At 41.2% G+C, this 24151-nt stretch overlaps 1 protein-coding gene across 2 annotated transcripts; it reads left to right on the top strand.

Moving 5' to 3' along the window:
- Positions 1–1925: 1925 nt before the first annotated feature.
- Positions 1926–18711, top strand: LOC124024532 (fish-egg lectin-like). 2 transcript variants are annotated; one of them, XM_046338453.1, is made up of 7 exons: positions 1926–2028; positions 2108–2177; positions 2294–2527; positions 2706–2923; positions 3057–3175; positions 3767–3851; positions 4393–4749. In XM_046338453.1, the coding sequence occupies exons 2-7, from the start codon at positions 2123–2125 to the stop codon at positions 4447–4449; spliced, it is 768 nt and encodes a 255-aa protein (XP_046194409.1). In that variant the 5' UTR covers positions 1926–2028; positions 2108–2122; the 3' UTR covers positions 4450–4749. The 2 variants fall into 2 exon arrangements, with proteins under 2 accessions (XP_046194409.1, XP_046194408.1); XM_046338452.1 differs by lacking the exons at positions 2108–2177; positions 2294–2527; positions 2706–2923; ... (1 more) ...; positions 3767–3851; positions 4393–4749 and adding exons at positions 16523–16671; positions 16788–17021; positions 17196–17413; positions 17548–17666; positions 18274–18711 and having other exon boundaries at positions 1951–2028.
- Positions 18712–24151: the final 5440 nt, after the last annotated feature.

Below are 24151 nucleotides of genomic sequence, written 5' to 3'. Positions count from 1 at the left end.
AAAAACACACTGAAGTCTGGTCATCACAAAAAGACAACAAAGAGACCACGGAAACTAAGCAAAGGCTGGTCACCAGCATCCTCAACAGGCTCTTCCTGGTCTAGGCTGTTTTTCTCAGCAGAGGAGGCCACCATTTTTACACACGTGAATACTCTACACCTCAATTATTGATCACACAGCGCTTGTGATGTACTGTAGGTTGACATAGCAAACATACAGGCCTAAAGACAGTCTACACCTCCATTTTGTTGTGTTACAAAGTGGGCTTGAAATAGATTTAATTGTATTGTTTTTGTCATTGATCTACACAAAATAATCCATGAATACTCCATAATGTCAAAGTAAAAAAACAAATCTGAAATGTTTTACAAATTAATAACAATGAATTAACTACAATATAGTTGTTGCGTAAGTAGTGGAAGTAAAATGTGGCTTAACAAATCACATAAATGATATTGCCTCACTGTGTGAAATAATAGGGGGTTGACCCTTCCTCTGTCCCCCATACATACAGTGGTGGATTTAGGTATAGGCGACATGGGCAGCCGCCTAGGGCGGCATCCTGCTGGGGGCGGCACGGGGCGCCCGCACAAAAAACAAAAACAATCATATTCGGAATGGTGAAATTTGCTCAATGGTTTTCTATCGCTCATTTTCAAGTCACTTAACTTTGTCAGAGTGGGTTCACTGATTCTAGTTTGTGAGCTAGGCAGGCTACTTCCTGGGAAGGTAAACCTCTCAGAAGTAGGAGATGGGAGGGGGGGGTTGACCTCTGGTCTCCCCACTGGAAGCCCGTGGTAGGCAGAGTTGGGGAATCTATCAAATAGCGCACCTCTAACTTTGTACAGTACTAATGCAATTAGTGGTGACATTTAGTTTGTGTGTTTCTTGTTTGAAGTGCAATAATCCGGTTCTCTTCTTTATAAGTGTGTTATTCTATATATGTATTTGGTGTGATACAGGATTTGTGAAATTTAGCTTTATTTGTGTGTTTTTTGTTAGAAATAGGTTAATAGTGTAACAATTCAAGTCTCTTTTGTATTTGTATTTATACACTACAATTTGTTTCTATTGGTCTTTGCTACTTATTTTTGAAATGTATAGTTTTAAATGTTATGTTTATTTGTTTGTGTTGTTCCAAATGTCTGAATAAAAATGACAGTTAAAAAAAAGAGACAAGGACAAAATAAAATGTAAACACAGAAAACATGAGAAGAACAAAGGAATGATCTTTGTCATCAGGTGACAATAACACAACCCTTCTGTAACGGTTCTCTTCTATCTCCTCCTCTGACGAAGAGGTGGAACAAGGATCGGACCAAAATGCAGCATGGATAATTCGAACTGTTCGCTGCTCTGGCTCCCCAATGGTGGAACAAACTCCCTCACGACGCCAGGACAGCGGAGTCAATCACCACCTTCCGGAGACACCTGAAACCCCACCTCTTTAAGGAATACCTAGGATAGGATAAAGTAATCCTTCTCACCCCCCCCTTAAAATATTTAGATGCACTATTGTAAAGTGGTTGTTCCACTGGATGTCATAAGGTGAATGCACCAATTTGTAAGTCGCTCTGGATAAGAGCGTCTGCTAAATGACTTAAATGTAAATGTAAATGAATAAACACTAACAATACAAAACAATAACCGGACCGTGAAAACCTATACAGTCTATCTTGTGATAACAAAGACAGGAACATCCACCCACAAAACACTCAAAGAATATGGCTGCCTCAATATGGTTCCCAATCAGAGACAATGAAAATCACCTGCCTCTGATTAAGAACCGCCTCAAGGCAACCATAGACTTTCCTAGACAACCCTACTCAGCCACAATCCCAATACCTACTAAAACCCCAATACAAAAACAAACCACAAAATAAACCCATGTCACACCCTGGCCTGACCAAATAAATGAAGACAAACATACATACTTCGACCAGGGCGTGACACCTTCTCTCTGATGGACACCGGACACCCTCAAGTCTTTGTTAAACAGGTGGAACAGGAAGCCATCATTGGTTAAAGGTATGTGCAGGGCTATAAAAGCTCAAAGTCTTGCAAGGGGACAATTGAAGTCTGGTGTACAACCAATCGTATACTGTAGATCTACAGAGACATCATGAGAGTCACTGCAGCCGTCCTATTGGTCCTCTGTCTCCTGACCATCAGTCATGGTAAGTAACCATCATCTGAAACATGCTTGATCAACTTGAAATTGATCATCAAGTTCACTCCATAATGTCATCCTCCTTGTTGTCTGTGTGCTCGACTCATGTCTTTGTCTCCAAAGCCTGGGACTGTCAGGAGGTAGTAAACATCAAGAATCTGATGCAGATTGATGCAGGACTGGGGCAAGTGGTTGCTACGGACACAAGTCAAATCCCCTACTACCTGGTAGGTGATAAATGGATCCGCCTGCCTGGTTCCCTGAAGCATATCACTGTAGGACCAGCAGGGATCTGGGGTGTCAACAAGGACTATGCAATCTACAAGTATGTAGCCGGTAACTGGGTGCAAGCTGCAGGTTAGTGGAGAGAATTACTCAATATTTATCCAGATGACACCTTGTTTTCAGCTTTCCTGATATCATCAGGCTGTTGAAAACATTTTAAATTGTAAACTTGTAGGTCATTTGGCAGTACTCACAGATATGTGCTCCTTATTTGCTTGTCCGTCTGTCTGTCTGTCTTTGTGGTCTTCAGGCCTTCTGAAACAGTTGGATGCTGGAGGTGAACAGTTTATTGCGGGGGCCAACATGGACGATACTCCATTCTGTCTGACACGTAGTGCCACAGTTGGCTACAAGGGTTCAGGCTCACCTCTTCCATGGACAGGATTGCCAGGAGCTGTGAAGTACTACAGCTGTGGACCCTTTGGGTGCTGGGCAGTCAACAAGAATGATGATATCTTCTTAATGAGTGTAAGATCTGGGAAAGAGTGTGAGAGCTGGAGTAGAGTAGTAGAGGATGGAGAGTGTCAGTTATTCTAAAACTGTTTCATATTATATCTGTTGTAATTGTCCTAAAACACTGATTGAATCTGTTTGTTTCCAGCTGAATCAAGACTGTCAAAACAACGGGTGGAGTCACATTGACGGCAAGCTTTCCATGATTGAGGTGGCAACTGATGGTGGTGTCTTTGGGGTCAACTCTGTAGGCCAAGTTTATACCAGGTAAGGTTACTACTGAACTATGTGTATAATAATGGCATACTTTAAATTATAATTATTATCCTTACTGTACATGCTTTGTGAAGCTCTTTACACAACAACTAAAATACTGTAGATACATAAATAAAATCAGTCAAATATAATCAGATCTAAACTTATAGGACTTATAAAGAAATGTGTAGACATTGTAAGATGAAGTATGTAAAAGTGGGATGTCCTGTGAAGCTACAGTTTGGGATAAAAACAACAACTTCCCAGACACCCCACCACTTGTTTTGGTAAACAGCTGAGGAATGTAGTTAGAGAAATGTAGCCACTCAAATTCATACATGGAGCTACAGATGCAAAGACAGATCAATTATTTGTTTTTTTTTAAATGTAACATGTTTTTTAAAGCTCTACATTGTTTGTTTACAAACAATTGAGGAAAAGCTTACATTTTAGCTTCTGATGTGGTTGAATAAAGCTCAAGAGGCAGAAGTTATATTTTTCAAAAATCTATGGTTATATTCAATTATTACAGTCCAAAAATGGATGTACTTAAAATAATGGATAAGCTTTAAAACATGAACCTCAACCCTTTCTTCAACACAGAAACGGCATCACAGCCAGTAAACCAGAGGGCACCGGATGGAGCAATATCCCAATGTCCATGCACATGGGCCACGTGACCTATGACATTTACATTTACATTTAAGTCATTTAGCAGACGCTCTTATCCAGAGCGACTTACAAATTGGTGCATTCACCTTATGACATCCAGTGGGACAGTCACTTAACAATAGTGCATCTAAAACTTAGGGGGGGTGGGGTGAGAGGGATTACTTAACCTATCCTAGGTATTCCTTAAAGAGGTGGGGTTTCAGGTGTCTCCGGAAGGTGGTGATTGACTCCGCTGTCCTGGCGTCGTGAGGGAGTTTGTTCCACCATTGGGGGGCCAGGGCAGCGAACAGTTTTGACTGGGCTGAGCGGGAGCTGTACTTCCTCAGTGGTAGGGAGGCGAGCAGGCCAGAGGTGGATGAACGCAGTGCCCTTGTTTGGGTGTAGGGCCTGATCAGAGCCTGGAGGTACTGAGGTGCCGTTCCCCTCACAGCTCCGTAGGCAAGCACCATGGTCTTGTAGCGGATGCGAGCTTCAACTGGAAGCCAGTGGAGAGAACGGAGGAGCGGGGTGACGTGAGAGAACTTGGGAAGGTTGAACACCAGACGGGCCGTCTTGACCTGGGCCGTCTTTGGGTCATCTCCAAGTCTGGAGTCACCATGGTGTGCACACCTTAGCCTCTCCTCTGCGTCTAAATGCCGTTCGGGATCTGTCTAAAGTTCACTTGCTAACTCATTGATCTCTCTTTCTGGAACAGCCTTCTGCTTGAGAATGCCCAACATTAGTTGTAAGGAATCCTTCATTCTAAAACCTACTACTAACTATACTTTTCAGTACTTTATCTCTGTCAATAGTAATCACTGAATTTAATGATCTTGCTTCAGAGGTTATTCATTGAGATGGATGGAATCCTTTTTAATGCTTATTATCTCATTATATAACCATTTCCCGCAAAAAAAATAAAGCATTCAGTTTGAGGCTATTGTAATTTCCGTGTCTCTTTTTTTCATATTGAACAGGGGGATTTTTGTTTGCTCTGCCAGTGACGATTTTAGCATGTACATCTTGGTGCGGGAAACTCAACAAATTGTTTGAGATACATTCCAGCAAAGCCACTACACAACACAACCTTAAACCAGTGGTGGAAAAAGTACTTCATTGTCATACTTGAGTAAAAGTAAAGATGCCTTAATAGGAAATGACTCAAGTGAAAGTCACCAAGTAAAATACTACTTGATTAAAAGTAATACAAGTAAATAGAATAGCTAAAATATAGATAAGTATCAAAAGTAAAAGTAAAACTTCCTTATTTTAAGTAAACCAGACGACACAATAAAAAAAATGTACAGATCGCTAGGGGCATACTCTAACACTCAGACAACATTTATAAACAATGCATGTGTGTTTAATGAGTCTACCAGATCAGAGGCAGTAAGGATGACCAGGGATGTTCTCTGATAAGGGTGTGAATCGAACCATTTACTTTTGGGTGCCAGAGAATATGTATGGAGTAAAAAGTACTTTTTTTTTTTTTATGAATGTAGTGAAGTAAAAGTACAAGTTGGCAAAAATATAAATTGTAAAGTACAGATAGGGGCGGCAGGGTAGCCTTGTAGTTAAGAGTGTTGGACTAGAACCGGAAGGTTGCAAGTTCAAACACCCGAGCTGACAAGGTACAAATCTGTCGTTCTGCCCCTGAACAGGCAGTTAACCCACTGTTCCTAGGCCGTCATTGAAAATAAGAATTTGTTAACTGACTTGCCTGGTTAAATAAAGGTAAAATAAATACCAAAAAAAATGACTTAGAAGTACATTAAAGTATTTTTACTTAAGTACTTTACACCACTGCATTAAACAATCCTGCACTATTGTAAAGTGACTGTTCTACTGGATGTCATAAGGTGAATGCACCAATTTGTAAGTCGCTCTGGATAAGAGCGTCTGCTAAATGACTTAAATGTAATGTAATCCATTAATTGCAGTATAAGAGTGACACAGTGCCCACATACCGTTAGGGCCTACATAAAGCTATGCAGACAGCAGAGCTTTCCTTTCTGCACCATGGAGTGAATCCTTACCACCAATACACCTGACTATCAGCGGAGCCTGGCAACCTGGTCTCAGAGTAATTAGTATTCTGTATGTAAATCCGAGACCACTATTTAGTATGATATGTTACATTTCGTATTTCGTATTCATTTGTGGATGTCCATTACCATTTTCATACGATATGTTACGAATTATCATTTGTATTATATGTTACGAACTTGCAAAGCGTACATTATGTTACATATTCTGGTTAGCTGGCTAACGTTAGCTTGACAGCTAATGTTAGATAGGCTAGGTTAGGGATTAAGTTTAGGAGTTAGGTTAAAGGGTTAAGGTTAGGGGAAGGGTTAGCTAACATGTTAAGTAGTTGTGAAGTTCCTAATAAATAGTAAATAGTTGCAGTAGCTAATTAGCTAAATTGCTAAAGCTAGCCGTGATGAGATTCAAACGCGTTATACACCCACCCATCCACCCAGACTTAAGTAATCATGTGTCAAACCAAACCTAACATATCATACTAATTTGAGTGTCCCAGACTTACGTTTATGAGACCAGGCTGTGCATCATCTGGCAGCAATACAGTTAATTTGGCATAATTCACTGCATTTTATAAAAACAGCTGTATGGCAGACTTGCTTAAATAAATATGGTTTCTACGGATTCCTTGTGGATTTGTGTAACTCGATAATCACATTCTGCGTCAATAATAGTGAATGCCTGTTATGCACGTGAGTGAGGACCCAAAAGCGGTTTAACAAATACAGAGTCCTTTAATGTCAAAACACAGGGAAGACATAGATCCTCTTCAGATGTATATAATGGCAAAATAGACAACCCGCAGAGAGGGCGACAAATGAATCATAAAGTCCTTCTGATATTTACAGAAGAGTCCCCTTCTTAGCAGCAGAGGAGAATAGCTGGGTGAGAGTCTCCTTCTTAGCAGCAGAGGAGAATAGCTGGGTTAGAGTCCCCTTCTTAGCAGCAGAGGAGAATAGCTGGGTGAGCGGCGACAGACTGCTGGTCTCTCTGGGTAGGCGTGGGTCGTAGAGGACAGAGGTACCTGATCACACGTAGCATCAGATGAACAGGCAGATTCCGACAGGACGGGACAAGGGTGAAGCAAACGAGACGATAGTTTGGTTCTGGCATGAGAAACTCAAACGAGAATCTGACAAAGACAGAAGCAGGAACAGAGAGAGAAATAGAGACCTAATCAGAGGGAAAAAGGGAACAGGTGGGAAAAGGGTGAACGAGGTAGTTAGAGAACATGAGGAACAGCTGGGGGAAGGAGAGGAAGAGAAGTTAACCTAATACGACCAGCAGACGGAGACGGAGTGAAGAGAAAGAACAGGAACAAGACATAATATGACAATACATGACAATACCGACATGAGTTTAGACTTTTGAACCATACACAAACATTATTACATTTATGTTCAGTAAATTCATAATGTTTGTTCTGATCATTAGCAAACGATCTGCGACGAGGTAGGCCTATTCCTTTAGTACTTTCAAAATGGACACCGCCAGAAATTCAGATGTTATTTCAGATAAATTCAGCAATGTAATGAGTCCTTAACTTCACTCTTCTTTAAATCACCACAGACAGACAGACACAGAGAGAGAGAGAGTTATATGGAGCTACGGATGTTCCTAGGCTGTCATTGAAAATAAGAATTTGTTCTTAACTGACTTGCCTGGTTAAATAAAGGTAAAATAAATTAAAAATAAAATTGGCGTCGGCCAGTGCTTACTAGGGTGTAGCGTACCATGTAGGCCATCAAAGGAAATGTATAAATAATGTGTTAGAGCCACCGTTTGTAAAACAGTCTGTTGTGTCATACATTTTATCTCCTGCCTGTAGGCTACAGAAAAGGCTACATACTATTTCTACCATATACTATATCCAGGTACGGGATCAAGCGCGTGAACCAACATTTTTTATGAGCTTAATCATAGAATTACATCTACAGTCTCTAAGGATCTCTATGGGCCTGGTCAAAAACATTTTTTAGTTCACTTATATGTTTAACAAATATGTTACCTTTTACTGTGGAACAAACACAATGTTTTCATCTGATTGTCAAACTATAATTTCAAAGGGCTCCTTCATAGGCCACCTGCACATGTTTATCCACTTGCAAGATATTTCCAGCTTCCAAATAGTGGTGAGTGGAAAGAGACATCTTTTTCACAAAACACCAAAAAGTTTAATGTCAAATTTGGCTACTGTCACCAGGGAAGAATTTATACATCCACTGCTGTTGCCGTGCGTTTCGGGTCAGCCACTCATCTCTGCCTTGGCAAAATGTCAATGTTCTAGTTGAACCACATCGTATTTGAGTGTAGGCTATACCATTATTTTTCAAGTTCATTCGCCATTCATTTGTCATGTCTCTAACATGCGGTATAATTTATTTTGGTGGAGCGTCACAGCGATGCCAACAGAGGGGCCGCTGGGAATGAACATGCAAAATATTTTGTACCCCTGCCTTATCACAGGGCGACATCAGTGCTCACCTAAAAAGCCCATGTGCCACTGGTTGAGAGCAATTGTAATGGTTTTTGGGCAGAATTACATGAGGTTTTTTTTTCACCCCTATGTGTAGTTAAAAGGCAAATCTGAGTGTGAGCAGCTCATTTACATTTTCAGGCAAGTGATCCAATCTTCAGTTAACCAAAAAATACTCCTGACTTGCCCGATGGGCAGGTGCCTTTCAGACTTTAATGTCAATCCCTGATGAGCATGAAGCACGTGACCTACGACCTGGGTCGTCTTTGGGTCGTCTCCAGTCGGTTTCACCATGCAGTGCACACATTGAGAATAAATAGTAGTGGGCAGAAACATCCATCATTCTGTATGAACAAGGCATTTGAGAATGCAATCCTTGTCACAGCTCATCATCTCTCATAATACATCATGATCATAGCTCAATCTACCATCAGTGTCCAATAACTAGGCACTCAGTCAATGTTCCAATGTTCGTAGTTCAATGTTAGATGAGCAATCAGCATCCCATAACTACGCAGAATAATAGGCATCCCATAACTAGTCATTAATCAATGTTCAAATAGTTCAGTCACAGACACGACATAAACATCTTACCTAAATGTACACTTTAAAACATTTCACTTGGGAAAAGTCCAGTGAGCTTCGATATGGCTGTAATTAAAATTGAGTAATTGTTCAGCTGACATGGAATACTCCATCAACCCAATGATTTCTGCTCAATGTAAAACTATTTTGAACTTAAATATTGAAGTTTGCAAACAGAGTATAATTTGCTGAGACTGACAACTTTAGAAAACTCTGTTGGCTGAAAATACATGTCTCATTAACATATTTCCCAGTGTGCTACCACTGAAATAACAGCAAATTATTGTCAATGTTGATATCCCCTGTAGGGTTCAATGATTCATTGTGGTTAAATGAAAAGCAACAGAGTTGGTTTCCTTCCCTGTTTCGGCAGCCTCCCTGAATCTCCATCCGACACTCTAAAATGTAGATGACTGTCTTTAGCAAATTCTCTTCTTACCAGTGATAAACAAATGATTCACCAGATGTGTCAGTTGTGTTAGAGCTGAACAAATGCCAATTATCAAAACAACATGGTTTTTGGCGCATATACAGTTGATAATGTGTTAGTTAACAAATAAAACAAGTAATCAGAGTACATTAACTTATCAACGGATCACAAACTGTTTCTGCATATTGATTATTGATGTTTTTTATACTTCTTTTTTGTACTATACATGGAACTAATATAAATTGTGAGGGTTTACCCTGCCTACTCTTGTGAGATTGTTTTATCTGTTTATCTGGTCTGTGGCTACTTGGGGCAGATTTGATAGAGCCCACGTTCTTGTCTTGCATGGAGAAATAATTCTAGTTCACAAATGTCTTAGTGTGTTTGGACCATGATAGTTTGTTGGTGATGTGGACACCAAGGAACTTGAAGCTCTCAACCTGCTCCACTACAGCCCTGTCGACGAGAATAGGGGCGTGCTCAGTCCTCCCTTTCCTGTTGTCCACAATCATCTTCTTTGTCTTTATCATGTTGAGGGAGAGGCTGTTGTCCTGGCACCTCCTCCCTATAGGCTGTCGTACTGTTGTGTCATCTGCAAATCTAATGATGGTGTTGGAGTTGTGCCTGGCACTGCAGTCCTGAGTGAACAGGGAGTACAGGAGGGGACTGAGCACGCACCCTTGAGGGGCGCCCGTGTTGAGGATCAGCGTGACATATGTTTTGTTACCTACCTTTAACACCTGGGGGCGGCCCATCAGGAAGTCCAGGATCCAGTTACAGAGGGAGGTGTTAATTGCCAGGTTCCTTAGCTAAGTTATGAGCTTTGAGGGCACTATGGTGTTGAAGGCTGAGCTGTCGTAAATGAATAGCATTCTCACATAGGTATTCCGTTTGTGCAGGTGGCAAAGGGCAGTACAATAGAGATTGCATCATCAGTATGAAAATCTGAGTGGTTCTAGGGTTTCTGGGATAATGGTGTTGATGTGAGCCAGACGTGAGTGCTACGGGTTGGTAGTCATTTAGACAGGTTACCTTAGTGTTCTTGGGCACAGGGACTATGGGATTCTGCTTGAAACATGTTGATATTACAGACTCAGTCAGGAAAGGGTTGAAAATGTCAGTGAAGACACTTGCCAGTTGATCAGCGCATGCTCGGAGTACACGTCCTTGCAATCCATCTGGCCCGGTGCCTTGTGAATGTTGACATATTTAAAGGTCTTACTCACATCGGCTATGGAGTGAGTGATCACACAGTCATCCGGAACAGCTGATGCTCTCATGCATGTTTCAGTGTTACAGTGCTTCCCTTTGTAGTCTGTAATAGTTTGCAAGCCCTGCAACATTCGACGAGCTGGTGTAGTACGATTCAATGTTAGTCCTGTATTGACGCTTTGCCTGTTTGATTGTGCGCTGGAGGGCATTGCAGGATTTCTTATAAGCTTCCGGGTTGGAATCCTGCTCCTTGAAAGCGGCAGCTCTACCCTTTAGCTCAGTGCGGATGTTGCCTGTAATCCAAAGCTTCTGGTTGGAATATGTACTAGTCACTGTGGGGACGACATCATCGATGCACTTATTGATGAAAACAGTGACTGATGTGGTATACTCCTCAAAGTGTTCATGATTTTTATTTTCAAAACAACACTCAAACAAAATAACTTTTGAAAACAAAAGCATCTAGTTCTGTCAGGTACAGAAGCGAAACAGAAAACAAGATCCCACAAAAACCAAACGGAAAATGACAACTTATATGTGATCCCCAATCAGAGACAACGATAGACAGCTGCCTCTGATTTGGAACCACACTCGGCCAAAACAAAGAAATAGAAAACATAGACTTTCCACCCGAGCCACACCCTGACCTAACCAAACATAGAGAATAATTGGGATCTCTAAGGTCAGGGCATGACGAGAGGATGGAATTATGGTCAGATTTGCCAAATGGAGGGCGGGGGAGAGCTATGTACACGTCTCTGTGTGTGGAGTAAAGATAGTTTTGCAATGGTCGCCAGGGAAGCATACATTTGTTTTTACTATGGCCCACGTCAACTCTGGCTGACTTCTTTACAATACAACTTTGTCCATTAGTTAGAGCGAACAACCAAAATATGTCTTCTGCTCCGTACTCACCCCCCCAAACAGCAGACATCACACATACAGTTGAGAGGAGCACAAGTTCAATCTGTAGTGCAGCACCCCTGGATAGAAAACATGTTGTGGGGTTATCGGGGACTTTGCTCAAGGTCCCAACATCAAGGGAATGTTTTGAGGATGTGAACCCAGCAGCCCTTCAGTTGTGAAATCAATTCCGCCTGTTTATTCCAGCGGCCAGCCCGGGATTCGAACAGGACACTTTTTGGGCCACAGGTCTAATTCCTTAGCCACTGGCTACCTACCACAAGTACAGTATGTATTGTTGCCTGACTGGTTCCAGAGAAGAAGAAAAAGGAGTAAACAGTTATTCTACAGAAAGAGTTAATCTGACAAATGAAGACAAATGCTATGTGTACATACTGTATAAGGTTTTAGGGTGTAGTAGAACAATTTACATGCAGTGTCTGTCAGCAGCAGCCGAAAGAGAGATCCTCTGTCTCTGGTAGTTCTGGGTTACTGCCAGACTGAGCAAAACATACAGTAGAGGTGCGAAGGTAATATCACTGGGGAAGCCAGAAAAAAAGCCATATTACAACCTATGTTGTCATAGTTGTGATAGGGGCGGCAGGGTAGCCTAGAGCGTTGGGCTAGTCACCGAAAGGTTGTAAGTTCAAATCCCGAGCTGACAAAGGTACAAATCTGTCGTTCTGCCCCAGAACAAGGCAGTTAATCCACTGTTCCTAGGCTGTCATTGAAAAAAAGAATTTGTTCTTAACTGACTTGCCTAGTTAAAAAAGGTAAAATAAATATATTTAAAAAATAGTTGTTTGAGTTGTATAACCTGTTAGTTCATATGCCTTGCGACCCTGATATATATGCCTAAGGCTGAGGCAATAAGAATACACTGTGACAAAATAAATTCAACCACACCTTTGTTCATCTTGAAACCAGATAGCAATCTCTGTCCACAAAGCATATTGCATCTAACAAACATTGACACGACAAACAGCATGGTCAAGGAAGTTCATTTGTCTGACATTTTGTCTGACATTTAATGACCACTAAACAACTATTGATTTAGAACCACGTTACCGCAAGTATGAAAAAATAAACAGGAGCTGCCTCCACTATTCCAGCACCATTTAATCTTCAACATTTTAACATCAAATACCCTATGCTTAGTCTAATACAGCGACAGCTAATATACCAAAATATATCAAAAACGATTTAGTCCAATCAATGTCCAATCAATGTAATCTCACTGTGTTCTTTGGGACCTTCAATGCTGCAGAAATGTGTTGGTATCCTTCCCTAGATCTGTGCCTCACCACAATCCTGTCTCAGATCTCTACAGACAATTCCTTTGATATCATGGCTTGGTTTTTTCTCTGACATGCACTGTCAACTGTGGGACCTGATATAGACAGTTTAACTTTCTAGATCATGTCCAATCAATTGAATTCACAACAGGTGAATGATCAATGAAAACAGGAAGCACCTGAGCTCAAAATGAGTCTCATATCAAAGGGACTGATGTGTAAATAAGGTATTTCTGTTTTATATATTCAACAAATGTAACAAAATCTTGCTTTGTCGCTATGGGGTATTGTGTGTGTAGATGTCGTTTTGTGCAGTCTGCTTTACATAATATAAGGAATGCAAAATGATTTATACTTTTCATTTTGATATTGTATTTAGACTATTTAGACTATTTTAAGGACTATTTTACTGGGTGACTTTCACTTGTAGGTGTGGACTCATCTAGTGGGCTGGATACTTGACTTTTTTACCATCAGAAGCCAGAGGTTGAGGGGAAATGGGTGCCTGTCAGGGGAGCTGGCATCATCAACAGGCTCACCTCTGGGACTTCCTCTCACCACTCCAATATATCCTGTATATTCTGTCGTAGCCACTACACTCAGAAAAAAGGGTTCCAAAAGGGTTGTTTGGCTGTCCCCATAGAATAACCCCCTTTGATTCAAGGTAGAACCCTTTTTGGTTCCAGATAGAACCTTTTTGGGTACTGTCATGTTTTGTCTTAGATTGTCTTGTCATTTTGCTTTTCCCTCTGTTCATTTTCCCCCTGCTGGTCTTTTTAGGTTCGTTCCCCTTTTTCTCTCTCCCTTCCTCTCTCTCTTCTCTCTATCGTTCCGTTCCTGCTCCCAGCTGTTCCTATTCCCCTAATCAATCATTTAGTCTTCCCACACCTGTTCCCGATCCTTTTCCCTGATTAGAGTCCCTATTTCTCTCCTTGTTTTCCGTTCCTGCCCTGTCGGATCCTTGTCTATTGTTCACCGTGCTGTGTCTATGTATCGCCCTGTCGTGTCGTGTTTCCCTCAGATGCTGCGTGGTGAGCAGGTGTCTGAGTCTGCTACGTTCAAGTGCCTTCCCGAGGCAACCTGCAGTTCTTGATCAAGTCTCCAGTCTGTTCTCGTCATTACGAGTAGAATTATGCCTTTTGATTGTAAAGTTACTTTACTGGATTAAAGACTCTGTTTTCGCTAAGTCGCTTTTGGGTCCTCATTCACCTGCATAACAGGTACCATGTTGGACCTCCCAAAAGAGTTCTACCTGGAACCGAAAAGGGTTCTTCAAAGGGTTTTCCTTTTGGGACAGCCGAAGAACCCTTTTCGGTTCTAAATCTCACCTTTTTTTCAAAGAGTGTTCGAGAATGTAGTTTGTGGACGACTCAGTAATAGTCCTTCATGCAGTTAAAACTGCTAATGATTTTGTACATTGATGCGACAGTATATTCTTACAACTGAATGTGACAAACACTAAAGATATGTGTATTGATTTCAGGCATTAACCCCATACCCCTCAGAACACTATCATCAAGAGCCTGGTGGTAGACAGCAGGTGGTATACATTATGCTCTAGCTGGTCTGACCAGCATGGTCTAGCTGGTTTTGCTGGTGACAAGCCTTCAGTGTATTTTGGACAATGGTGACAAGCCTTCACTGTGTTTTCGACACAGGTGACAAACCTTCACTGTGTTTTGGACACATACAAGCTTATAATGGTGATGCTGTTATACTGGTGACGAAGCTGGTCAAGCTGGTCTGATCACATCCAACAGTTTGGGTCGTATTTAGTGATATTTCTAACCCTGGAAGTCATTCTGGATGCATATTGTGTGAGAAGAAAAGTTCAAAATGGTTTATATCCCCACTCTGGGTAGATTCTGATAGGTATTAAACATCCATTTTCAAGCCAGCATGACGTGACTTGATTCTGGTGACTGGCTTATGTTGGTCACCATCAAAAACACACTGAAGTCTGGTCATCACAAAAAGATAACAAAGAGACCACGGAAACTAAGCAAAGGCTGGTCACCAGCATCCTCAACAGGCTCTTCCTGGTCTAGGCTGTTTTTCTCAGCAGAGGAGGCCATCTTCTTTACCCATGTGAATACTATTACCATCATGGTATGGGTATGCTTGACATTGGCAAAGACTGGGGAGTTTTTCAGGATGAAAAGAAACAGGATGAAGCTAAGTACAGGAAAAATCATAGAGGACAACCTGATCAGTCTGCTTCACACCAGACACCGGGAGAGGAATTCACCTTTCAGCAGGACTAAGACAAATCTACACTGATTGGTTACTGTCACGGTCATCAAAATGAGGAGACCAAGGAGCAGCGTGGTAAGTGAACATAACTCTTTAATTAAAGAGAGAACACTGAACAGAACTAAATAACAAAACGAACCGTGATACAATATGGCTAGTGCAGAACAGGCAACTAAACCTAGAATAATAACCTACAAAATACCCAGGGAATATGGCTAGTGCAGAACAGGCAACTAAACATAGAATAACAACCTACAAAATACCCAGGGAATATGGCTAGTGCAGAACAGGCAACTAAACATAGAATAACAACCTACAAAATACCCAGGGAATATGGCTAGTGCAGAACAGGCAACTAAACCTAGAATAACAACCTACAAAATACCCAGGGAATATGGCTAGTGCAGAACAGGCAACTAAACCTAGAATAACAACCTACAAAATACCCAGGGAATATGGCTAGTGCAGAACAGGCAACTAAACATAGAATAACAACCTACAAAATACCCAGGGAATATGGCTAGTGCAGAACAGGCAACTAAACCTAGAATAACAACCTACAAAATACCCAGGGAATATGGCTAGTGCAGAACAGGCAACTAAACCTAGAATAACAACCTACAAAATACCCAGGGAATATGGCTAGTGCAGAACAGGCAACTAAACATAGAATAATAACCTACAAAATACCCAAGGAATATGGCTAGTGCAGAACAGGCAACTAAACCTAGAATAACAACCTACAAAATACCCAGGGAATATGGCTAGTGCAGAACAGGCAACTAAACATAGAATAATAACCTACAAAATACCCAAGGAATATGGCTACCTCAATATGGTCCCCGATCAGAGACAACGATAAACAGCTGCCTCTGATTGAGAATCTAGGCAACCTTAGACATATAAAAACCTAGACTAGACAACCCCTAGACATACAAAAAACCCTAGACAATACAAAAACTAAACAAACCACCCTTGTCACAATCTGACCTAACCAAATAATAAAGAAAACAAAGATAACTAAGGTCAGGGCGTGACAGTTACCAAGAAGACAGTGAATGTTCCTGAGTGGCCAAGTTACAGTTTTGAGTTAAGTCTGCTTGAGTTTTGAGTTAAGTCTGCCCCCCCCCCACACACACACACACACATTGACACTGTACCGGTACCCCCTCGAAATAGCCTCGCTACTGTTATTTTACTGCTGCTCTTTAAATATTTTTTATTTTTTACTTATCAATTTTTTACTTAATACTTATTTATTTAAACTGCATTGTTGGTTAAGGACTTGTTGTATTCGGGGCATATACACTTTGTAAACTTTGTAAATACTATGTGAAGAAATCCAAGGTGGGTGTGGACTTTCTATGGGCGCTGTATTTCAAAATGTAAACATGGCAAATGCATACTACAATGTAAACACAGAAAACATGAGAAGAACAAAATAATGATCTTTGTCATCAGGTGATCTCTTTGTTAAACAGGTGGAACAGGAAGCCATCATTGGCTGAAAGGTATGTGCAGGGCTATAAAAGCTCAAAGTCTTGCAAGGGGACAATTGAAGTCTGGTGTACAACCAAACGTATACTGTAGATCTACAGAGACATCATGAGAGTCACTGCAGCCGTCCTATTGGTCCTCTGTCTCCTGACCATCAGTCATGGTAAGTTTCCATCATCTGAAACATGCTTGATCAACTTGAAATTGATCATCAAGTTCACTCCATAATGTCATCCTCCTTGTTGTCTGTGTGCTCGACTCATGTCTTTGTCTCCAAAGCCTGGGACTGTCAGGAGGTAGTAAACATCAAGAATCTGATGCAGATCGATGCAGGACTGGGACAAGTGGTTGCTACGGACACAAGTCAAATCCCCTACTACCTGGTAGGTGATAAATGGATCCGCCTGCCTGGTTCCCTGAAGCATATCACTGTAGGACCAGCAGGGATCTGGGGTGTCAACAAGGACTATGCAATCTACAAGTATGTAGCCGGTAACTGGGTGCAAGCTGCAGGTTAGTGGAGAGAATTACTCAATATTTATCCAGATGACACCTTGTTTTCAGCTTTCCTGATATCATCAGGCTGTTGAAAACATTTTAAATTGTAAACTTGTAGGTCATTTGGCAGTACTCACAGATATGTGCTCCTTGTTTGCTTGTCCGTCTGTCTGTCTTTGTGGTCTTCAGGCCTTCTGAAACAGTTGGATGCTGGAGGTGAACAGTTTATTGCGGGGGCCAACATGGACGATACTCCATTCTGTCTGACACGTAGTGCCACAGTTGGCTACAAGGGTTCAGGCTCACCTCTTCCATGGACAGGATTGCCAGGAGCTGTGAAGTACTACAGCTGTGGACCCTTTGGGTGCTGGGCAGTCAACAAGAATGATGATATCTTCTTAATGAGTGTAAGATCTGGGAAAGAGTGTGAGAGCTGGAGTAGAGTAGTAGAGGATGGAGAGTGTCAGTTATTCTAAAACTGTTTCATATTATATCTGTTGTAATTGTCCTAAAACACCTGATTGAATCTGTTTGTTTCCAGCTGAATCAAGACTGTCAAAACAACGGGTGGAGTCACATTGACGGCAAGCTTTCCATGATTGAGGTGGCAACTGATGGTGGTGTCTTTGGGGTCAACTCTGCAGGCCAAGTTTATACCAGGTAAGGTTACTACTGAACTATGTGTATAATAATGGTATACCTTTAATTATAATTATTATCCTTACTGTAAATGCTTTGTGAAGCTCTTTACACAACAACTAAAATACTGTAGATACATAAATAAAATCAGTCAAATATAATCAGATCTAAACTTATAGGACTTATAAAGAAATGTGTAGACATTGTAAGATGAAGTATGTAAAAGTGGGATGTCCTGTGAAGCTACAGTTTGGGATAAAAACAACAACTTCCCAGACACCCCACCACTTGTTTTGGTAAACAGCTGAGGAATGTAGTTAGAGAAACGTAACCACTCTCAAATTCATACATGGAGCTACGGATGCAAAGACTGATCAATTATTTGTAAAAAAAAAATGTAACATGTTTTTTAAAGTTATACATTGTTTGTTTACAATAACATTGTTTACAAACAATTGAGTAAAAGCTTACATTTTAGCTTCTTTTGTGGTTGAATAAAGCTCAAGAGGCAGAATTTTTAGTCTTCAAAAATCTATGGCTATATTCAATTATTACATTCCAAAAATGGATGTACTTAAAAAAATGGATAAGCTTTAAAACATGAACCTCAACCCTTTCTTTAACACAGAGACGGCATCACAGCCAGTAAACCAGAGGGCACCGGATGGAGCCATGTCTCAATGTGCATGATAATGAAGCACGTGACCTATGACCTGGGCCGTCTTTGGGTCATCTCCAAGTCTGGAGTCACCATGGTGTGCACACCTTAGCCTCTCCTCTGCATCTGAATGCCGTTCGGGATCTGTCTAAAGTTCACTTGCTAACTCATTGATCTCTCTTTTTGGAACAGCCTTCTGCTTGAGAATGCCCAACATCAGTTCATAAGAATCCTTCATTCTAAAACCTACTACTAACTATACTTTTCAGTACTTTATCTCTGTCAATAGTAATCACTGAATTTAATGATCTTGCTTCAGAGGTTATTCATTGAGATGGATGGAATCCTTTTTAATGCTTATTATCTCATTATATAATCATTTCCTGTAAAAATAAAGCATTCAGTTTGAAGCTATTGTAATTTCCGTGTTTCTTTGTTTTCATATTGAACAGGGGGATTTTAGTTCCTCTGCCAGTGACAATTTTGGCATGTACATCTTGGTGAGGCAAACTCAACAAATTGTTTGAGATACATTCCAGCAAAGCCACTACACTGGTAGAACACACCACCACTACACCACCAATACACCTGGCTCTCAGCGGAGCCTGGCAACCTGGTCTCAGAGAAATTAGTATTATTCTGTACGTAAATCCGAGACCACTATTTAGTATGATATGTTACATTTCGTATGGGATGTATTCATTTGTGGATGTCCATTACCATTTTCATACAATATGTTACAAATTATAAATTGTATTATATGTTACGAACTTGCAAAACTTACAATATGTTACATATTCTGTTTAGGTGGCTAACGTTAGCTAGGCTAGGTTAGGGATTAAGTTTAGGAGTTAGGTTAAAGGGTTAAGGTTAGAGGAAGGGTTAGCTAAAAGGTTTAAGGTTAGGGGAAGGGTTAGCTAACATGTTAAGTAGTTGTGAAGTACCTAATAAATAGTAAGTAGTTGATGTTGCTAATTAGCTAAATTGCTAAAGCTAGCCGTGATGAGATTCAAACGCGTTATGCGCCCACCCATCCACCCAGACTTAAGTAATCATGTGTCATACCAAACCTAACATATCATACTAATTTGAGTGTCCTAGACTTACGTTTATGAGACCAGGCTGTGCATCGTCTGGCAGCAATACAGTTAATTTGGCATAATTCACTGCATTTTATAAAAACAGCTGATATGGCAGACTTGCTTAAATAAATATGGTTTCTACGGATTCCTTGTGGATTTGTGTAACTCGATAAGAACCACATTCTCCTTCAATAATAACATATGCCGACATGAGTTTAGACTTTTGAACCATACACAAACATTATTACATTTATGTTCAGTAAATTCACAATGTTTGTTCTGATCATTAGCAAACGAGCTGCGACAAGGTAGGCCTATTCTTTTAGTACTTTCGAAATGGACACCGACAGAAATTCATATGTTATTTCAGATAAATTCAGCAATGTGTTGAGGCCTAAACTTTACTCTTCATTAAATTAAACTTTTATGTGAAATATACCGACTCACAGACAGCGCATTGAGCAAACAAAACAACCCTCACAAAATCAACTGGAATTACATGGAGAAAAACACCTGAGCTAATTATAATACACAAAGTAAGCAAAACAATTAAATGCATAATTCCAACATTACCTAAAATAATGAACAAGATACTAATGAGATAGACCTATATAAGTAATATAACAATTGAGATGTACAAAATACAGCTTAAGGGGAAAATGTTTGGATAAGAGGAAGCCATCATTTTGATTATGACATTAATCAGCGAGTTTAAATGGAATTAGTTGATATGCCTATTTGATTCAGCCCTTTTGAAATGGACAGAAACAGAATACGCCGTTCTTACTGTATTCCCCCTATACACCAAGTCAGAATAGTAAGATAAATAACAGGGGCAAAGATGTAGACAATAAAAGCTCTTATAATATTCAATAATAGGTGCACCACCGTCAGTTTACTTAAGGAAGGTGGCGTGGCAGTCCCTCTTGTAGGCAAACTTTGTCATCATCAAACTTGGTCATCAAAGTCTGGCATTCTCTGGATGAAGTCATGCTGGATTGATGCATGACCAATGATTTCAACCTTTTCTGGCCCATAATGTTGCGTGGGAATGTTAATCCTTTTAAGCTTGATAATGAGACCCATTCAGACAGATGTTGTCCCTCCTTTAAACCAGACTTGGACCACACACCCTCTCCACTGAATAGCAGGCAGGGGAAGAAAAATAGTGATTGCTTTGCGGCACTTGCAGCAAATTATTGAATTTGTGATTTCTGACTTGTGTAACGTTTATGTCCAATGGCTGATGAGCACAGAGATGTTTTATTCATAATGTATCTTCATATGATAAGGATTGAAAAGGATTTCCCAGTACATTGGCAATGTGATTCATAATGATGACTGCTTGTCTAGCTACATATCATGCTAGCTAAGATTTTGAAAGTATGATGTTGACATGATCAGTCCAATCAAAGCTACGGTATAACATGTTTTGACGTCTTTTTATCTGAACCAAACATAGACATCTATGACTGTTTCAGATTTAGGTTTGGACCGGACTAAAAACCAACTTCCGTGGACATAGAAATCAAGGCCATAGAAATCGTGGACATAGAAATCCAGACAGGACCAAAAAAAGATGTCCAGAAGGTGTCTGCATTTATCCGTGTTTACTGGGGTGTAGCCTACAGTGTCGCCTGAAACAGCGTTTTATGAATGGCCATCTATATGGTAGGCCAAAAAAAGAACATCAGGTCCAGACGAACCAAAAAAAGACGTCCAGAGGACATTGGCGTCGGCCCGTGCTCACTGGGATGTAGAGTACCATGTAGGCCATCAAAGGAAATGTATAAATAATGTGTTAGAGCCACCGTTTGTAAAACAGGCTGTTGTGTCATACATTTTATCTCCTGCCTGTAGGCTACAGAAAAGGCTATACACTATTTCTACCATATACTATATCCAGGTACGGGATCAAGCGCGTGAACCAACATTTTTTATGGGCTTAATCATAGAATTACATATACAGTCCCTAAGGATCTCTGTGGGCCTAGTCAAAAATATTTTTTGTTTAACTTATATGTTTAAATATGTTACATTTTAATGTGGCATAAACATAACAAATCAATAATTTTTTCATCTGATTGTCAAACTATCATTTCAAAAGGCTCCTCCATAGGCCACCCGCACATGTTTATCCACTTGCAAGATATTTCCAGCTTCCAAATAGTGGTGAGTGGAAAGAGACATCTTTTTCACAAAACACCAAAAAGTTTCATGTCAAATTTGGCTACTGTCACGAGGGAAGAATTTATGCGTCCACTGCTGTTGCTGTGCGTTTCGTTGCCGGCCACTCATCTCTGCCTTGGCAAAATGTCAATGTTCTGTTGAACCACATCGTATTTGAATGTAGGCTATACCATTATTTTTCAAGTTCATTCGTTCATTTCTCATGCCTCTAACATGCGGTAATCATAAAAAGTTGTGTGATAGGCTAGAGTTTTTGTGAATGGCCCATGTCTCACCCTGGCTCTATCTGCTACATCATTTATGTTGGTGGAGCGTCACAGCGATGCCAACAGAGGTGCAGCTGGGAATGAACAAGCAAAATATTTTGTACCCCTGCCTTATCACAGGGCGGCATCAGGCGGTTTCCTTCCCTGTTTCGGCAGCCTCACCTGAAACTCCATCCGACACTCTAAAATGTAGATGACTGTCTTTATCAAATTCTCTTCTTACCAGTGATAAACAAATGGTTCTCCATATTTTTCAGTTGTGTTCGATCTGATCAAATGCCACTTGTCAAAACAATAGGGTCATCTGAGTACATTAGCTTTTCAGAGGATCACAAACTGTTTCTGCATATTGACGATTGATTAAAAATAATAATAATTGTATTATAAATGGAACTAACAGAAATCGTGAAAACAGGTTTGCCCTGTCTAGACTAGTGAGATTGTTGTATCTGTTTATCTGGTCTGTGGTTACTCAGAACAGCTTTCATAGAAGCCACAGTCTTGTTGTGCCTTGAGAAATAGTTATAACATTCCATTCCATTTCAACATGATACTGATACAAGAGATTGACAAAACAGCGTTGTGTTTCCCTTTAAGTTGTAGCAGTTAGGTAGCAGAGCAGTAGCAGTTAGGTAGGGGGGCAGTAGCAGTTAGGTAGTGGGGCAGTAGTAGTTAGGTAGCAAGGCAGTAGAAGTTAGGTAGTGGGGCAGTAGTAATTAGGTAGTGGGGCAGTAGTAATTAGGTAGTGGGGCAGTAGCAGTTAGGTAGTGGGGCAGTAGTAGTTAGGTAGCAAGGCAGTAGAAGTTAGGTAGTGGGGCAGTAGTAATTAGGTAGTGGGGCAGTAGTAATTAGGTAGTGGGGCAGTAGCAGTTAGGTAGTGGGGCAGTAGTAGTTAGGTAGCAAGGCAGTAGAAGTTAGGTAGTGGGGCAGTAGTAATTAGGTAGTGGGGCAGTAGTAATTAGGTAGTGGGGCAGTAGTAATTAGGTAGTGGGGCAGTAGCAGTTAGGTAGTGGGGCAGTAGTAATTAGGTAGCAGTGCAGTAGCAGTTAGGTAGCAGGGCAGTAGCAGTTAGGTAGCAGGGCAGTAGCAGTTAGGTAACAGGGCAGAAGCAGTTAGGTAGCAAGGCAATTGCAGTTAGGTAGTGGGGCAGTAGCAGTTAGGTAGCAAGGCAGTAGTAGTTAGGTAGCAAGGCAGTAGTAGTTACGTAGCAAGGCAGTAGTAGTTAGGTAGCAAGGCAGTAGCAGTTAGGTAGTAGCAAGGCAGTAATTAGGTAGTGGGGCGGTAGCAGTTAAGTAGCAGGGCTGCAGTAGTTAGGTAGCGGGGCAGTAGCAATTAGGTAGCAGGGCAGTAGCAGTTAGGTGGCAGGGCAGTAGCAGTTAGGTAGCGGGGCAGTAGCAGTTAGGTAGCAGGGCAGTAGCAGTTAGGTAGCAGGGCAGTAGCAGTTAGGTAGCAGGGCAGTAGCAGTTAGGTAGCAGGGCAGTAGCAGTTAGGTAGCAGGGCAGTAGCAGTTAGATAGCGGGGCAGTAGCAGTTAGGTAGCAGGGCAGTAGCAGTTAGGTAGCAGGGCAGTAGCAGTTAGGTAGCAGGGCAGTAGCAGTTAGGTAGCGGGGCAGTAGCAGTTAGTTAGCGGGGCAGTAGCAGTTAGGTAGCAGGGCAGTAGCAGTTAGGTAGCGGGGCAGTAGCAGTTAGGTAGCGGGGCAGTAGCAGTTAGGTAGCAGGGTAGTAGCAGTTAGGTAGCAGGGCAGTAGCAGTTAGGTAGCAGGGCAGTAGCAGTTAGGTAGCGGGGCAGTAGCAGTTAGGTAGCGGGGCAGCAGCGGTTACGAAGTTAATCATTAGCGAGGAACCAGAAAAGCCTGGTCAAGCCTCCCATCAACTCTTTGTTATACAGGTGGAACAGGAAGCCATCATTGCTTTTAAAGCAATGTGCAGGGCTATTAAAGTCTGGTGTAAAATCTCAATTCATACTAGAGAGCTACTGCAGCCGTCCTATTGGTCCTTTGTCTCCTGGTCATCAGTCACTGTAAGTTACCATCATCTGAAACATGCTTGATCAACTTGGAATTGATCGAGATTCTATTGGTGCAATCTACCCATATATCTTTGTCTCTATAGCCTGGGACTGTCAGGAGCAAGTGGAGATCAAGAATCTGATGCAGATTGATGTAGCCCTTGCAAGTGGTTGCAACGGACACAATTAAAATGTCCTACTTCCCGGTAGATGAGAAATGGGTCTGCCTGTCTGGTTCCCTGAAGCATATCACTGTGGGACCAGCAGGGATCTGGGGTATCAACAAGGCAGACTTAATCTACA

The sequence above is a fragment of the Oncorhynchus gorbuscha genome, unplaced genomic scaffold (genome assembly GCF_021184085.1).
Source record: "Oncorhynchus gorbuscha isolate QuinsamMale2020 ecotype Even-year unplaced genomic scaffold, OgorEven_v1.0 Un_scaffold_1913, whole genome shotgun sequence".
In the NCBI taxonomy this organism is placed as follows: Eukaryota; Metazoa; Chordata; class Actinopteri; order Salmoniformes; family Salmonidae; genus Oncorhynchus; species Oncorhynchus gorbuscha.
The sequence above is the reverse complement of the archived record's forward strand: the minus strand, read 5'-3'. Positions and strand labels throughout refer to the sequence as shown.

What these genes read in the sequence shown, in the direction of transcription:
- LOC124024532 (XM_046338452.1), top strand. Translation starts at nt 16,617, where the DNA reads ATGAGAGTCACTGCAGCCGTCCTATTGGTCCTCTGTCTCCTGACCATC. An exon ending in TCTCCTGACCATCAGTCATG is followed by an intron (nt 16,672 to 16,787) that starts GTAAGTTTCCAT and finishes TTGTCTCCAAAG; the next exon opens with CCTGGGACTGTCAGGAGGTA. An exon ending in TAACTGGGTGCAAGCTGCAG is followed by an intron (nt 17,022 to 17,195) that starts GTTAGTGGAGAG and finishes TGTGGTCTTCAG; the next exon opens with GCCTTCTGAAACAGTTGGAT.